General features: G+C 34.6%; 1 protein-coding gene across 3 annotated transcripts in view; it reads right to left on the reverse strand.

The window, feature by feature from the left end:
- LOC123670604 (RNA-binding protein fusilli) overlaps positions 1-19,198 on the reverse strand; it is a 104,808-nt gene that overhangs the window by 13,266 nt on the left and 72,344 nt on the right. For all 3 annotated transcript variants that reach the window (XM_045604116.1, XM_045604117.1, XM_045604115.1), the window contains 4 exons: positions 9,869-9,979; positions 6,516-6,786; positions 2,318-2,533; positions 2,019-2,252 (listed from right to left, as the gene is read on the reverse strand). In XM_045604116.1, the coding sequence (XP_045460072.1) occupies positions 2,019-2,252; positions 2,318-2,533; positions 6,516-6,786; positions 9,869-9,979 (832 nt within the window). The remainder of the gene's footprint in view (positions 1-2,018; positions 2,253-2,317; positions 2,534-6,515; positions 6,787-9,868; positions 9,980-19,198) is intronic.

Genomic DNA, 19,198 nt, shown 5'->3' on the forward strand with positions numbered 1-19,198 from the left:
ACTATTACAACTGTATTCAAGCGATCAGAAGCTAATGTATCGAGACCATGAAGATAATACTGAATGTAATTTTCGAGTAGTTCCAGGTAGTAGTTTTTTTCTTTTCTAGTATTTGATTGCCTGTCCTAATTTTTGATGAATTCAATAAATATTCATAGTTCAAATTTAAGCCTAGACTAAATGAATCGTAAGATTCCATGGCTCCATGGGGTCCATTTAGCCATATCGTATCGAATTTGTTATCGAAATTTTTAATTAGTTTTTATACAATAACATTTTGATAACATGAAAGTAGAGCTACCGCTCAAATACATCAAACGGAATTAGTCGTGAAACACCCTTAAAAAAGGATGTTCTGCAAGCTCTATGGCAAACTTTCTCAGATGTTAGTTGTGAACCTTTTTTTACGATAATTTTGTTTTGAAGTTACAAGGATTAACAATAATTTATTTTCTTGTTTGAATTAAAAGTAGGTCGACTAACGAAATTAGGAAATTACTAGTTGATGTGAAAACTAGAATTTTGTAGACGTTAACTACAAGAACATGCACAAAATTATAGATTATTTCCATTGTCATGTGATCTGACGATGCTTATTCCACTAAGGATGGTATCAACAACCATCATAATTAACATGTAACGGGTGTTTTTTTTCGAGGTATATAACTTTAAGTTGGCATTACTGTTCAAAATGGCGACCGATTTAACAGCTGTCAAGTGATTTATTCTCAGCTTGGTTTGGCAATTCATCATGAATAGACTCACGCCTGAACAACGCTTGCAAATAGTGCAATTTCATTTCGAAAATGATGGTTCTGTGCGAAATACGTATCGCGCACTACGTCCATTTTATTTTGTTTAGCGATGAAGCGCACTTCTGGTTGAATGGCTACGTCAACAAACAAAACTGCCGCATTTGGAGTGAAGCTAATCTTCTCTAAGTGTATGTCGAAACACCGTTACATCCAGAAAAACTGACTGCTTGGTGCGCTTTATGGGCTGGTGGAATCATTGGTCCGTACTTCTTCAAAAACGATGATGGCCAGAACGTTACAGTCAATGGTGATCGGTATAGAGCCATGATTACTAACTTGTTCATTCCTGAATTGAACAACAATGATGTCCAGGAGCTGTGGTTCCAACAAGACGGCACAACATGTCACACAGCTCGTGCCACAATCGATTTATTGAAAGACCCTTGACCATTTGAAAGACAATATTCGCCGTGTTATTGCCGATATACGGCCACAAATGTTGGAAAAGGTCATCGAAAATTGGACGTCCAGATTGGACTACATCCGAGCCAGCCGTGGCGGTCATATGCCAGAAATCATATTGAAAATGTAATGCCACAAGATTATCTTGCGGATAAATGAAATTCATGTCAATCGAATGATCCATCTTTGTTTTATTGCAATTTAAAGTTCTATAGCTCTAAAAAAAACACCCTTTATAAGCACTACAAAATTGGTAAGACCAAGACGATTTCTGCAACGTTTCAGTATCAAATTTTGGGTTAGGATTTCCAAAAATGGTTTGATGCCTGTAGATGTTATGAATAATTCTTCAAATGCAGATTCGTGTTAACATGTTTTGCCTTTTTGACTTCGTGGTATCACCACGATAATGCACCTCCACACACAAAGAGACGAGTAGCTGACTGCTTTGATCTCAATTTGTTAGATTTCAATTTATAGGTACGTATGAAGTAACTTGCTTTAAAGTCTATCATGCTCAAATCACATCTCATAAACAATTATTTGATAGAATCCAAGATGCTGCTAATGAAAAATGAAAGAATCCATAGTTCTTTAGTCCGAGTAACAGAATTTCCAGTTCCTTTTCGTGAGGCTTGCGCTCAAGCCGATGGTGGACATTTCGGACATTTTTCATTGTTGATCAAAGTTGAAGATATTTCTGATTTTAACAAGAAATGAATTTTCTCAAACCCTTACAACTTCTAAACGAAAATAAATGCGACCTATGTTTATAGAAAACACGAATTAAATCAAACTCACCTGAGCATTGTAGACCATATGTACACCTTGAAAGACAATATTTTTGGCATAGTCACCCAGGAAATCCAAAATATGTTCGACCTGGGCTTCGTAAGGCAAACCTCTTAATCTAATGCAGTCTTTTCGTGTCCCAGAAGTGATAATATGTTGCGGCAATAAAGGCACAGGGTGAATTGGAGGTAGAATTGGGGCTGGAGTTTCGTAAACTTTTGGGTCTAACGTTCGATTCAAAACCTGAAAAAATTAAAAATATGAGGGACGTTAATGAGCAACCTAAAACAAAGGTTTTGAGTACTCACCTGTTGCACTTCAGCGGTTGTAGACCGGAATAACTCGATGTAGCGCGAACCAATGCATTCCCTATGTTTCGAGAGAGCTTTAGGAGCATCAGATTCACTGGCGAAGAGGACAAAAGCGTCTCCGGTGGCTCTGCCATCGGACTTTTTGACGAATAGTACGCCGTCGTTACCGTCTAGCACGGTACAGGAGTTCTCTCCCGACGAGAAGAATTCCAACTGTGAATAAAAGAAGCATTATTAGAATATAAAAAAATTTTTAAATGAAGTGTTAATTCAGAAGGAAGTGAATTTCGGTCGTCTTGAGTCAAAAATTTTATTCGAATTAAAATGCGAGAAAATCAGTTGGGATTTGAGCTGTGAAAATTTGCGCAGTGGAGTTTGAGATGATGATCTTTCTCCCTAAAATATTTTCAGACCTCTACAACTTCCGTTTATACCGAAAACAGACAACTTCTTTCTAATTTCAAATGGCATACCAGGTATATTATGGCATCATTAGATAGCATCTTCTTCAGCCCCTGTCCATCCATTGTCGGATATAGGCCTCTTCCAGGTTTTTCCATGCCACACGATCTGTTGCCAATCTCATCCACTGTCTTCCTGCTACTGTTCTGACGTCATCGATCCATCTCTCTTTAGGTCGGCCCACACTACTTGTTGTCCCTCTTGGTCTCCATATTATCACCCTCTGGGTCCATCTGTCCGGCTCCTGTCTCGCCACATGGCCGATCCATTGCCATTTTTGGCTTGCTACTCTTTTAATAACATCTGTTACCTTGGTTCTATCACGTATCTGGGTATTTCTAATTCTGTCCCTCAAGGTAACTCCCAACATTATTCTCTCCATGGCTCTTTGTGCAACTCTCAGTTGTTCTGCTGCTTTTTGGGTTATTGCCATGGTTTCCAAGCCACAAGTAAAAACAGGTAGGATGCAGCTGTCGTAAGCTTTTCTCTTTAGGTTGATGGGTACCTCTTTGTCTTTAAAGATATATCTCATATTTCCGAATGCCACCCATGCCAATTGGATTCTGCGTTTTATTTCCACACTCTGATTTTCTATGCCTAATTTGTTTTTATGACCTAAATATATATAATGATCCACATTTTCTATGGTAACGTTATCAATGGTAATGTTATTTTCATTGTTGCTCATTATCTTGGTCTTATTTAGGTTCATTTTTAGGCCTATTCGCTTAGATTGTTGGTTGAGCTGATTTAGCATGGTGTTCAGTTCTTGAATGTCTGTTCTCAACAAGACTATATCGTCTGCGAATCTCAGATGATTGAGGTAGGCGCCATCGATGTTTATGCCCTTTTTTTCCCATTCAAGCTTCTTGAAGACATTTTCCAGTGCTAAGGCAAATAACTTAGGAGAGATGGTATCCCCTTGTCGCACGCCTTTGCCAAGTTGTATTTTATCTGTTTTAAGATCGTCATCTATTTTAACGTGGAATGTAGCGTTATCGTAAATATTCTTAATAATGGTAGAATATCTCGAATCGATTCTCGCATCCTCCATTGCTGCTAGAAAAGACCAGGTTTCAATGCTATCAAAGGCTTTCCGGTAATCTACAAACGCAAAATGTAGTGGTATGTTGTATTCCGTTGTTTTTTCAATTATTGTTTTAATTGTTCGCAGATGGTCGTTGGTGTTAAAGCCCTTTCGAAAACCTGCTTGCTCTGTTGGTTGGTAGGAATCCAGTTTTTTATTCAGTCGATTGTTGACAATCCTGGTGAAAAGTTTATACAGGTGTGACAGCAGGCTTATTGGCCTATAGTTTTCTATATTTGTATGATCTCCCTTTTTGTATATCAGCACAACCTCTGCACTTTTCCACGATTTCGGAATTTTTCCATCCATTAGGCATTTATTTAGTAGCACGCCTATTGTCTTCGTCAATGCTCTTCCACCCATCTTCAGCATCTCCGGTGTTATTCGATCTTCTCCTGGGCTTCTGCCATTTCTCATCTGTTGGAGTGCGTATTTGATTTCTGATGATGATATCTCAGGTATGTCCTCTGAGCCTACGTTTATGATGTGTTTGGGAGGTCCTACTTGTTTTGGTATAGTCGTTTGATAAAGCTGTTCGTAGAATTTTTGTATTTCCCGTTTAATTTCCTGCCTATCTGTAACCATCATTCCATGTTTGTTTTTTATTTTTATAATTTTTTGTTTCCCCCTCGTTTGGTTCAATCTCAAGACTTTCATACTTTTATTTTCTTCTATAGTTTCTGAGATAGCTTATTTGATGACAAATTCAGAAATATGCCATACCTTGGGTATAAACTCAACGGTTCATGAGTTAATGAGATTGTTATGTAATGAATGGGTGCGTCGAGGACCCACATTTTTTTAATATTTCTACAGGAAAAGTTTGTTTCGAGAAAACTTTCTCATTTTAGATTTTGACAATACGTAGTGTTATGAGACTGTTTGGACCAAAAATGTACAGAGTGTTCATGAGAAGATCATGAACTTGGACAATTCAAATTCATCAAAACTCAAGATTTTCAAATTACCACCTATAATTTTTATTCTTTCATTCAATTCTACGTATAAAAAGAGAGGGGTTACTTCAGAAAATCGTATACCTCAAATGAAAACTTCAAGTGTTATCGAGTAAAATTTGAACTAAGGAAAAATCGCAATTTCTAACTGAGTTGTGTAGTCTGTGACTTCCGGAAAACATACAAAGAAACTGAAGGTCAATGTTTCGATAATTAAATAAGGCATTTCATGATTTGTAATTGAAATTTTTTTGGTTTATGGATTCTCAACAACCTCAACGAACAATTAATTACAATTCGTCGAATGTCAGAATTAGTTATCGAAATATCGACAAAAATGTCGATAAAGGAAGAAATTGCATAGAAAAAAGCCAATAGCTGTTTAAGAAGAAACTAATGCCGAAGTTACCGGTTACAAAGCAAAAATTATCATTAATTTTGAATATTGATATATCTAAGGCTCGAAAAAGACTAATTCACCTGTCTCTAGACTACCATCAACTAGAGCTATGATTTCCATAATAAATAAATATTATCTAGATGCTTGTATTCGCTTAGATGTTGCGAGAATATTCCTCAAAAAAACCTTTAACCAAGAGATGTAAATAGAAGACCCAGGTGGTAAAGAGGTGGGCGATAACACCAGAAGGTCAAAAGTCTGTAAATCAGAGAAAGCTCTGAATGGTTTGAAGAGATTAAACAAGAGGTTCACCAAAGAAACTCAAAGACTTCGATTGAAAAATGAATGACATGAACCATGTCTGTATGCTTGGAAAAAAGCTTAGTAAAATGACATTACTAATTATATGAGTTGATGACATATTGCTGGCTAGTATTAATAAAACAAGCTCAGAGATAAAAGGTCATTTTAGACGAACGAAATCAAAGATCTCAGAAAGCATATAAGTTTTCTCGGAATAAACATAGAGTTAAACAAAGAAAAGATAAACCAAACACTGAGCATATGAGAAAGATTGCATATGCTATACTGCAAACCACAAATTAATCCCATGGTAATCAGATGGTAATAGACTGAAGAAGAGTGAAATAGATGAATTAGAGGTAGATAATCAACAAACTCCAGAAGTACCTTATGGGAAAGCAATCGGAAGTACCGATAGGTGGATAGAATTAACGATGCAAACCTTAGAGACCATAGAGATTCGACATTTAGAGATGATCCAATATTTTTTATTTATTTCAATTACATTTTTTATTCAAGGAAAACCCAAGATGGATAGATGTGGACCAATCCCTATGAAGGAGAGAGTGTTGGAATCTAGAGATAGGCGTCCATTAGGCCTGCTGTGACATTCTATTGATATTTAATTGATTCAGTCCTCACTTGGTGGATAATCAAATTGATTTGGTAAAAAATAATTGTAAACACTTACTATTTTCCACAGTTTTTAATAATTTACGACAATTGTTTCGCCGTCTAAGCGGCTTCATCAGGGTTACATTGCAAAGTGTTCAACAACACTTTGCAAAAGTACAAAAAGTTGTGCGTAATAGATTGGCACAGCACACTAGACCACAAATCTAAATGAACGCTCGTTATTAATAGAGAATATTTCTCTTATAGGGATACAGCTCAATTATAGAAAAATTTAACAATGTCATGCATTATTTTGGCGACAGAGTTAGTACATTGCATTTTTCAAAATAAAAGGTTGAATGTTGCACGTACCACTTGTTTCGCAGTACAGTCATAGGGCAGACCTCTCATTCTGACAATGACAGCTGCACCACGAGACAAAAACGCCTGCGCTTCGCAATTAGATCCACCTGCGACGGAAAGGAAATCATCTCCAGAAGCTCTATACACCTCGATGTACCTGGAGCCTATGTGGTGCTTGTGTCTTTTGAGGGCCATGTCTCGATGTTCTTGATTAATAAATCGTACCAAAGCTTCTCCGTTACGTCTTCCTTGTGGTGACAGGCAAAGTGCTACACCACCCCTGAAAATAACAAATGAATAAATACATTGTTCGAAATCTACTTCATATAATTTTTTTTTGATCTAATTAAGAGCTTTATATACGTAATACGCTCAGCAGTACTACTCAAATTACTTGGATTTTCGTCGAAATATTCTATCTATTCAATACTTTTTGTTTGAATAGACACGATTGTGAGTTTAGCTTGCTTTCAGCTCAATTATAATGAACTCAAGAAAAACTCGAATACGACAAGACGAAAGAATAGAGTCAGATGGCTTGTCGGATCATTAAAGAATAAATATATCCATACATAAGCGTTCATTCTTGGACTTTCTGATAATAAACCATTCCTATAAGTTCTAATTTGTACACTTTAGGGGTTGTCCATTAATCACGTGAGGCTTGAAAGGGGGGGGAGGGGTTTGATAAAAATCACGAAAATATCACAAGGGGGAGGGGGGGTGTAGTAAGATATCACGTGTATTTATTTTTTCGTCAAACGCGCGATTTTTAAACAAATATTAAGCGGGACGGCGCGGCGTGTAGTGACCTTGACTACATTAAATATATTCATGTACTTGTACAATACATGTTTTTCCTATGATTACACTCTTCGTTTATTATTATTGTTATGGCAATCAAAAAAAAACTTGCAACCTGGTGTAGACATTTTTATTATGGTCCTTAATTTCAGAATAAAATAAGATTATAGTTTATACCTGTATTTAAATTAAGATAATATTCAGAAAATTTTAAGATTCGTTGTAGGTACTAAAAATACACGTGATGTTGAGAAGGGGGAGGGGGGTGGTCTTAAACCTTACTACGTATCACCAATGGGGGAGGGGGGTTAAAAAATGCTAAAAAAAGATCACGTGATTAATGGACAACCCCCTATGTCCAAAAGCGTCTTTACTTCCCAAAGGCACTTCTTAAGAACCGATAAAGCGGGCACAATTGTTTTTTTTTAGTTATAAGACCATTTTCATTTGAGTGGATCTGTCACAAAATTTCTTCAAAATTGCATAGAATACATCAACTTGAAGCCATAGTTTGGTTTCAAAAACGCATTCGAAGATTTTTTCTGAAGAAATTGAAGTTGGGAGATATTCGGTTTCAACAAGATAAAACAACATTGGCCTACATTTCAAAGAGGTCTATAATGTTTTTAGGATACACTTGGTGGAGTGCCTCATCGCAAAAAGGGAGGATATAGAATGATCAGCTTTCGCTTCTTGCGATTTATTTGTGAGTTTATCAGGAATGTGTCTCTATCAACCCTCTTAAAATCCTACAACAACTAAAAGCATAGATCTGATCTGATCAGAAATTACCGATAGTTTTTTTTGGTTTTCAATGAAAGAGAACAACTTGCTGCATCATATTCAAACATGAGAGTTTTGAAATACATGATGCAATGATTCCTCTGTTAAGAAGATGGACAAATAATATGTCAAAGTCGATTTGAATTCAATATAACGAAAAATTGGTTCTTCGAAAACGAATATGGCAAAGGGTTTACTGAGAATGATGCAAGGTATTGAATTATGATTCGAAACTCTCTACGGAGTCAATTATTATAGATGCGCAAAAAGAGTGATTTCAACAGGAAGGTGCAAAATGCCACATAAAAAACACACTATTTATCATGAGCAATAGAAATTTGTATACTGTTAACCGAAGAAAGAACTGATCTGCGTTGGTCACAATAGGTTTTGGAATATAATCCTCATTAGTCTCATTACCCACAAATTGTAGAATTGTTTATTCTTGATGAATTTTGCAAATGTAAAGTTGCGTGTCGGAGAACTATATTTTTGCGGTTGTATGTTATGACTTTCTTAAAAAAACCAACAAATCTGGTGTAACGATGCTGTGATAAATCTAGACCTTATAAACGGGGCATCCAAACAAATAGCATATTATATTGTTATGGTTTGTTGTTGTTTTCATTTTGTTTATTTCCAATATTTTTTTCAACGCAAACTTACTGTGAATAAGTTTTGTTGTTGAAGTTTGTTCCCAAAAATGTGCAACATTCATTTTGGAATCTGCTTCTTTACAAGTAGGTTATCTTCTCAATTCGAATCGAATGTAGAGAAATGAAACAAAACATTTATTAGCTCATCATTAACTCCGAGTGACCCCATTTCAGCCGTTTTTTAATCATCAATGCAAAGTTACAACAAGGTTAATTTCTGATGACGAAACTACAGATATTTTTTGTCCCGAAGACTTCGAAATTGCTATCATGAACTCACCAAGAAATATTATGAGTATCCAAAAAAACACAATATTTTCACTCTATTGACCACGTCCCATAGTCACTGACCGCAAACCAATTCACGTGGTATATCATAACCCAGACAACATTATGTACAAAGTCTCGCATCTTATCATTTCTCTACTGACTACGATTCCATGTTGTGTGTAATAATGACTCGAGTTCTACCGTACCTTTGGCCTTATCGGCGAATTGAAGAACAACTTTGATAAATTATGACAGTTGTGTTTGAATCTTCTCCGATAAGATTTCTGTTTTCAGCGTGAAGAAAGAGGGGTTAGACACTGTTGACTTCACGAAATATGGAGTGTCGGTAGGAATGAAAACCTACGTTATTATTTTGAGAACCAGAAAGTTTAGCGATACTCATCTAATAGTTTTTGTTCATGATGCATCTTCTGCTTAAGTTTAAAGTAAATTTCAATAGGTCCAAAGAATATAATATTCCACATTGTGATCTACATGTTAGAGTTGTAGGTATTATAAATATATGTACTCGCTAAATTTGAGGCCACTATCAGCTCAGAAAAGGAACACTCTAAAATTACATTTAGCAATGAACAAAACACATTTTGAATTCTTAAGCATAACAACAAGATCTGAAAGAATTAGTTCACACACTGGGATATACATCACTTTACTAAGATTGCATAGTGAAACTTTTGAGTCATCCGAAGGAGTATTCATCGTGCAAATGTTTAATACTTTATCATTAAATAATTTACCATCTGCTCGATGAATGCGATCTGAATAACAGGAGCTGGTTTAAGACTCAAGTATGAATCACAAAGTTAGATCATGTAAAAGTTTACTCACTTAGCCACATTAAGTCCTCTGAAAAACTTGGCAATATCCTGGTCGCTGCTCTGCCAAGGAAGTCCTCTAGCCCTCACCACACAATTGCTGTCAATCTCATCGTCTTTCGAACTGTAAAAAAAAAATAGACGATAAGCCTATATTCCTCGCATTCCCTGCAAGTTATTACACCGGTCTGCAGTGCGCCAACAAATGATTACCCAATCATACAAACTACTTATCGTAGGAATGAATTCTTATTAAACGGTGAAAATACAGGTGTCGCGATGAAAAAACTATTACCTTATCGTGCGTTTTGAATTGACACAATAGGTCTGCAAAAGATAAGCTTGAATGGGGCCTGCATGAAAGATATCGGAAAAAGGCTTTCTCATCGATGACGTATTTTGCTATTATTTCCTGAACTAGAGAGTTTCTTGTCGGGATATTTATTGTGCTATGAAGAACCAAAACAAACCACGGATGGTAATTGCTAACCATATCTTTACGCAAGTAATTTGTTTTTAAATGAGATATTGAGAATTATGTTATTTTTATGATATATTGAGTTTGGATCATCTTCCAAATGAATTTCTATGAGTCTTTCGGGTGTTACATTTGAAATTTTGGTTGATTCTATTCAGGTTTGAACCATATGTTGAAGGTGCTGTGTAAAATTGTCAGGGAGGTTTTAGAAAAAATACAAATTCTGATCAGGTTCTCAGTCTTACTACTTTCATTGAATCAGGTTTAAATAATAAGTTGAAAATAGGTACTGCCTTCGTGGATTTTTCTACAGCGCCAGCGTATGATACACTGTCGAAAGATTCATAAACACTATAATCATTTGAAATGTGAGAAAATGTTTCGTTTGATTGGAAATATGTTATCTGACAGGAGACTTGTTGATAACAAAAGTAGTAGTTTCAAACCGGTAAATAATGGACTTCCACAGGGATCGGGTTTGTCTCTCATATTTCTAAATTTATACTTGTGTGACATCCCTGAGAAAATAATTTATGCTAATGATATTGCTCTTGTGTTTCGTCATTTTGATTTCGGAGTTTCCTGTTTTCATTTAAATAATCAAGAGAAATTTAGACAATCAAAACTCTCATTAATTCCGTCTTGCATCATAATTATAGTCCCGAATATCTTGCAGTTGAACTTAATTCTGTTTTGAATTTCAAGGTCCACTTGGAAAATCTGAGTACAAAATTGAAGTCGAAGAATACTATTCTTCAAAAAATTAACTGGTTCTTCATTTGGTGCTGATGCCATCACTCTTCGTACGCCAGCAGCCTCGTCCTTCATTTTTCTGCTGCTGAATATTGTTGTTCTGAGTTCCGTTTGGTTCAATAGTGCTCCATGTTCATAAAATTGATGCAAAGCTTAATGTTTCTATAAAAATGATTAGTGGAACCATTACACACCTTTACATTAGTTTCCGGTGCTATCACATATAGTTCCGCCTCATATTCGTAGTAAGGTTCCAGTCAAGAAATCTTGAGGTGAATTTCATTTCTACCAGAACTTATTTCCAATTGTATCTTACCTACCAGAGACTAGAACTGGTAGACTTAAGTCACGTCAACCTTTATGGATTAATACTTTCCTTCAATATAATGAAAGTGACAAGGAAATTTGGGGTTTGAAATGGAATTTTTGTAATGTCTTCAACAATAGTCTAAGCGTTGATCCGTCAGAGGAAGTTCTAGGTTTCAATCTTCCCAGGAAAATTTGGTGTACTTCAAATCGACTTAAAACTGATCATGGTCGTTGCAATAGTATGCTCTTCAAATGGCATTCTATTGGAAGCTCACTATGTGAGTGTGGTATAGAAGAAACCATTGACCACTTGGTGAATATTTGTCCGATTTATAAATTTCATGGTGGTTTCCAAGCTATCCATTCAGTTGCACATTCGTTTTTAGAATGGGTCGTTAACTTCAAATCAATTAAATGAAAACTATAACATTTATTACTCCTTTCTGGTTATTTTTTTTTGTTTTCAGATTTAATTATAATATATCGTCGTCACTTTTTGATGGAAGGAAAGGATGGAAATGATGTTGTTTGGATGAAGAAGAAGTCTGTCAATATAATTATGTCAGCTTATTCGGGAAACCAATTACTACATCGAGGTTTTTAAATATGCTCTTGTTTCATATACATTGAAATGTATGATGTCCGTGCACATACTGATTTTTATCTACACATGTTCCAATGTTTGAAGTTAACAATCGATCGATTCAGTTGAAACAATAAATTATTCAAAAGCCTATATGTTTCACTAGCTAAAGTGCATTAGAAGTTGGAATATTATTTCACTCTTTTCCGAACGAAAAATGTTTGAATATTTAAATATATAAATGAGATAAAACTAAAATATAGAATTTTCGAAAATGTAAGTGCTAACATTACAGTTTGGGGGTGATATTATTCATGCATCATTAGATTGCTTTTTTGACGACAATTTCGGCAATATGCCATAGCTTGGATAAAAACTTGACATGAGTTAATGAGATTCTTATAAAAAAAAAGGTGCCGTTGATTACCATCCCGCAAAAGTTTTTTCCCGCTCCCGCAGTCCCGCGTCGGTCTGTTCATACGTTTAAGGTTCTTCCTCGATAACTCTTAAAGTATTCATTTTAGGTATAGGGTTTGCTCGAGTAACCCCTACTATTTTGTACATAAAAATAAAAAATATAGGTTTTAATTTGCAAATCTTCAGTTTTGATGAATTTGAGTTGTCCAAGTTCATGATCTTCTCTTGAACAACCTTAACATTTTTGGTCCAAACCGCAAACAATCTTATAACCGCAAACAATCTTATAATCTTATTTGCAGAACCGAAAAAGAAAAAAAGTTGGAAAAAAGCTTTTTTTATCGATATATTCAAAAAATGGGAGTTCTCATCACCACCATTTCATCTAATAATGCAATAATATACTGGGTATGCCATTTGAAATAAGGAAGTAGTAGTCTGTTTCAAGTATAACCGGAAGTTCTAGGGATCTGAAAATATTGTAGGCAGAAAGATCATTGTCTCAAACCTCAATATGCAAATTTTCAGCTCAAAATTTTGATTAGTTTTCCATAAACGTCCAATGGGCCATCCCGGCGAATCACCCTGTATATGTTCGGAAACACTTCGTTTTCAAGATACAAGGTTTTAAAGTTCTATTGTTTTTTTTTTTTTGAATAATTTTCGAACCAGGAAATAGTAATGAGATAGGTGGCGCCGCCTACAAAAAATAGAAACTACTTACCTAAACGTCAAATTAATTTCCTAAGCATTCTTGTTGTGACAAATGCAAAATAATGGTAATAACTTCAACACGCTTCGATTATTATCAGCCTTGAAATTTTCAAGTGCAAATATGTAGAAAACGGTTACTTATAGCGATTTGTAACAAGGTAGATATGATAGAGGAATCGATTATTTCAATGAAAAATGTACTAGAAGTAATTCCAAAAAAAATTATAACCTCCACAGAAGAGAAAGGGTATCCCCTACGAATGAGAGTAATAATAACATCTGGTTTGAACTCAACACCTCAATACCAATTTTCGTTCAATTGATATCTGTATTTCGAAAGTTATTAAAAAAAAAACGAAAATAAAAATAAAATTTCAATAATTGTATTTTGGAAACGAAGCGTTTCCGGGCATATATTTATTTGGACAATTCATATTAGAATATTGTGAGTAATCACCCCCTCAAGCTTGTCAAAGTACTTTTGAAACACCTTGTTGATGTTTCCGCGACATTTTCGCATTTGCGTTTGAAAAACTGAAGGTGTCAGGTTGCAGGAACCGCGGTAGTGGGAACAATGTAAAGTTACCTCCGTTAACTCCATCGATATTCCGAAAACTACGAAGAGAATTCGGAGTATCCGTCAACAGGCACAACGACCTTGAACTTCGCGTTCCCCGCACAGAAAAAAACTTGGAACGACGTAAATATGCAACAGGTATTTTATTACATCCACAAATCTTCTGGTTGAGAGTTTAATGTCTCTCCATTCTTATCGCAACAGTGAGCTGGAGGTAGGTGACGATAAAATATGTATATCAGCCGATTCTGAACAGAAAACCGTATTCCAAACGGACGAACGTTTCACTTGCACCATTAATAAATAGCAACTGTTAAGCGGGATTCCACAGATTTACTGATAAAGAGTTTATATGTTATTTGAAGAGATTGAAATCAAGGTGTAATTGTGACCTTGTTATGTCGACAACCAAGTAAGCAGACAAAGGAGGCTCAGAAAATGCAGCAAATTGTACTTATAGTAGTAAACATAGATATAGGGAGCATATGTCATTTTCGGTGAGCAAATTTTGTCCCCAACATGAACTATCAAACTTGACATGAAGCGCGCGGAAATTAAAGCATAACATTGATAGGATATTTCACTCAATTGTCGAGTTTCTCCACAAAGAACGCACTTCCAGCCCCCCCCTCTCCTTAAATTTGACATACTAAGGTTAAAAGATTAGCAGAACTTTAATTTCGCTTTACTTTGCCCCCCCCCCCAAAATAATCCGGCCCCCTCTTGGCCACCCCTGTTTTTGAAAGCTGGCGTCGCCACTGGCTACAGCTTTCTCTATTTGTCTAGTATCTCATACCATAGCATAGTATAAAGAAGGATAGTAAGACAGTCCTAATGTTAAAGCGATTTGAAGCGATTTCGAGAGCCATCTGGTGTTCACGTTGTAATACTGCAATAAAAATGGTCTTTAAAGTGGCGACCTCCAAAAAAAATGCAGTTATTTTAAGGAACTGATACTTTTCTGCCGGTACAAGAAGATAGGAATGAAGTTTTCTATATTTTCGTATATCTACAGAACTGTAATCAACTCGAACAGACGTTATTGTAGACTTAACAATATGAAAGAAGACCGAGACAGTGGCGTGTATAGTCCATGTTATTGATTTCTTGATAAATAACGCTGTTGCTTTGTGTTCAGAATTTTTGTACAATGGCTGTAGCGAATGGTCATTTCGAAATGTTCCTTCCAAGGTGAATTTCATTGATTTCATAAAGAGTTGACTATTTTTTCAATAAGGTTATTGTGCATTTCTGAAGAAAGATCCAATTTTCAGTGGGTTTTGCCATAGTATGGTTTTGCTTGCACAATAACCATTAATAATAATTTGTAGAATAAACAGACATTATGTCTCAGCTAAATTTTTCAATTTAAAATAATTCAGCTATTGGGGAATAAATAATAAAATAGTCTTTTCAAAATTCGTAGGTATTTATTATTTCGATAGAATACAGTTTGCAGGTATGGTAGGTAGTTAAATGAATGTTTATTCATGAAAAGAAAGTTTGACTAACTCACCCTTCGGGCTCGAGGGTTAATTTCTTCGAATGAATAAACATGTATAACTCACGTAATGTATACAAAATTTTACCCCATTTGATGGGGATTCAAATGAACAGTTTCCAGAAATAACTATGAAATGAGATGAAAGGTACCGCTCCAATTTGTGATTGCTACGACACTGGGTATTGGATTGTTAGCAATTGTCATAAAAAATATGATAGTCTTGGAGGAATTCAGTGGTGAATTAACTTTATTTTTAAATTAGAAGGGTAGAATTCTTGGTAACTATCAAAAACTGAAATATTTACAATTGAAACTTTCACCATGATTATTTACGATATCCAAGAGCTAATTAAGGTCATTAAAATAAACTTAAAGAAGGGTTGAATTCCTGGAAACTATCAAAAACTGAAATATTTACAATTGAAACTTTCACCATGATTATTTACGATATCCAAGAGCTAATTAAGGTCATTAAAACAAATTTAAAGAAGGGTTGAATTCCTGAAAACTATCAAAAACTGAAATATTTACAATTGAAACTTTCACCATGATTATTTACGATATACCTTCTTAATATTTTCTAGGAAATTTTAGAAAAATGAAGATTGTTGAGTTATATTCAAAAAGATTGTCAATGATTCTGATTTTATGATATTATCATAGAATACTATTATATTATTCACAGAGACTCATTTCATACACAAGGATTCAGATTGACAAAAACTTCTGCTATATAAATTAATTAATTAATATAAATGAATATTTTATTTGATACTAGCTGTGCCCGCGGTTTCACCTGCGTTGGGATTCGTATTTTTCGATTTTTTTTACTTCTGGAGGGCGTATGAAAATGAAACCTATACCAGATTTTAAGTTAGATCTTCAGGAACACAACTGTGAAAACCGCATAAAATTCTGTGCTGTAGTTTCTGCGTGATGCGCAAACGAATTTACATACAGACAAAAAGACAGACAGACAGACAGACAAAAAATTTAAAAATGGTTGTTCTGCCTTCTAATACTCATATAAGATCTCCCAGCATTGGTTTTCTTCAAATATCTCTCATGTACAGACGTCGGATCCCTTACAATTTTATTATATATCAAGATTTGATTTATTATTTGTCTGTTCGAATCACATTTTATTATCGAAGGGAAAATGTCCGGAATTGCATAATCAAATTGCTTCTTTTACGTAAAATACATGTGCATGTATTAGGAATTAGTACCCTGACGACCGAGCTTTGCCCGGTGTTCTCATTTGGAAAGGCTATCATAAATAGTTATCAAATAAGTTTTTTTTTTAATGATGTTTTTCAAAACACCATCCTAATACCAAATTTCATCCAAATCATTATGGGCGTTTTGGATATACGCAAAATGTATGAAATTGTGCCATATTATATATTATGTTTATGTAAATATAACGAAAACTCAGCATACCGATCGGTTTTATTTATTTATTTTCCTTATAACAACATGAAAGTCAAATGTACATGTAAGTTACAAATGTATGGAAATATTTCATTTTTCATAAAATTTCCAAAGAGCCCACACATGACATATATTTACATTTGAAAGTTTGGTAGTTTGCAGCCAAAGGGTTGTAGGAAAAAAACATTTTATTATCAAAAACTGGAGAAAATTAATAATCGATTAACGGGTTTACGCATTTTTATTCTCAGTTATTGGTTGAAGAAAATGAATTTTATTCCAGACTAACGCCGAAACAAAGTATATACAATATACATACATGCGAATAATACCAGAATTGAGAAAACAATCAATCATTAATTTTTCGATATAATCACGTTCGAAAAAACTTGAAGAGGCGATTCAAATCCGCCCAACTTTAGTATCCGCCACTGGTTTAGATTCCAGGGTAGATTTAAAATACAGCGACATCTATATCTATTGGGTCAGCACCATCTGTTATCGAGGTACGTCTTGTCCGAAACCTAAGTATGTACCAGAATCAAGCTACGACATGCTTCGTCCTGAAATAAGCTAAGACGTGCACTGGATGGCAAATCCCCAGCGACATCTATTGGTGCACTCCACGCCGTCAAATTTTAACCCCGTATGGTTGGATTACTATCCTTCTTTATACTATGATAATAGATAGCGCTGAATCATGAGCTATAAATGGCGCAGAAATAATACCATAATTCATTCAGCGGCGTGGTTGAAAAGGGGTCGCATGACATTGCCAACAATTTTTATGTTATTATTAAGTTACCACTACATTTGAATATTCGAATATTCATTGAATATTTATTCAAAATAAAGAAATCTTCTAACCACTCTATTCCAAATATTTTAGTTCTTCAAAATAACAACAATTTTTTCAGAGGGCTCCACTTTACGGACCAATTTTTGAAAGTAAAATTCGAGTTAAACGTGAGTACAACTAGATGGCGCTCAACATCAACAAAATCGAAAAAAGCACTACACTGGCTTACTATCCTTTCCTTATACTATGCTCATATCTGCTGCTTGAATGCATTGAATCAGTTGAATTCAGCGCTACCTAAAGTTTTAATTAGATGATGTCTCCATATCGAAAATAATAAACCAAAATCTGTATTATACGGATGTTATTTACTCTTCCCGTTTGTACTTGAATATATCTTATAGTTCCAGTTTGTTAACAGTATAATCAGATAAGAGTTGCATCTAATCAATATTTATTCAACAACGGGAAATCAAAACTAAAGATTATTTCAGTGAACAGGTACTTGAAGATAGCGCTTTGAATGTCGTTAAGTTAGGTAAGATTTTGAACGTTTGTATTTTTTAAATCCTGTTCTAATAGGTCTTCACCATATATTTTTGATGATGTTTTTCTAACATCGATTTCTTATTATACATGCGGATGTTTTCACTCTTAATGGCTATAACAATTATCATCTGAACAATATTAAAATGCTAATTTCACGATAACATCGTTTTTGTGTTCAATTTTAGGTGATTTTAAATCCACTATCCAAATAATTGAGTTGATAGATAATAAGATAATAATAAAAATAAGGGAGTTTATTCAGAATATTACATAAATAAACTCCGATCAATCAATATTTCATGGAACTCACAAAACGTCCATTTATTTAACTTATAAAACAAATTCAATATCAAAGTGAGATTATAGAAATTGATTGTTACATTACATTTTTTTTTCATCATACAAGACAAAAATTAGCATTCAGTAGTTAAATACAGATGTATAAAGACTGGTTTACTAACATAGAGCAACCGAATGGTACTAAAGTTGAATCAAAATTAAACTAATGTCAACGAATTCAGTCAATGTTTTGTGAATACCGTCTTGATATTTAACTATTATAATCTACAAGGATTGGAGATCATTAAATGTCTACTATTGATATTCACCTTGAGAGAGAATACTCGACAGACCGATCCAAAATATCATATCATATGTATATGTTAGAACACAATCTTGTGCTAGTCTTCGAGCTAGATGAAAGTTGGGGACATTCCACTTAATCAGGCGAAATATTCAGAGATTACCTGAGACAAAGTATTCCTTGATTATTAAAATATGTAAATGAAAAAACTTATCTTACGATCCAAAGGATTTAATTCCTTATATCCACATATTAACACAGCTGCAATACAAGTATTTGGGTTTCTTCTCGAATAATAATAGTATAAAGTACTTATTACTGGATTTCTTCCTATTCAGTCAGTTGCTCTATCAAGAAAATCTGTCCTTGAAATATTTTTTATACCATCAATGTTGAAGGAAGCTAATTTCTTGGCAAAACTCATGTAGAGAATGTTTCCAATATTTCTATCTTACTTAGACTCTACTTTAACCATTAATGGTCCTATATCTGTGTGATTTTAATACTGATTTTTAACCAATACATAATTAACTTAAGCAGGGGGTTTCTTCCACTTAGAACTTGATTTAGGGTATAGGTACATGTCAATTAGTGACTACATTGTTCTGATTTTCCTTTTGTATAATGTATAATCTTGAACCTA

The sequence above is a fragment of the Harmonia axyridis genome, chromosome 1 (genome assembly GCF_914767665.1).
Source record: "Harmonia axyridis chromosome 1, icHarAxyr1.1, whole genome shotgun sequence".
Taxonomy (NCBI): Eukaryota; Metazoa; Arthropoda; class Insecta; order Coleoptera; family Coccinellidae; genus Harmonia; species Harmonia axyridis.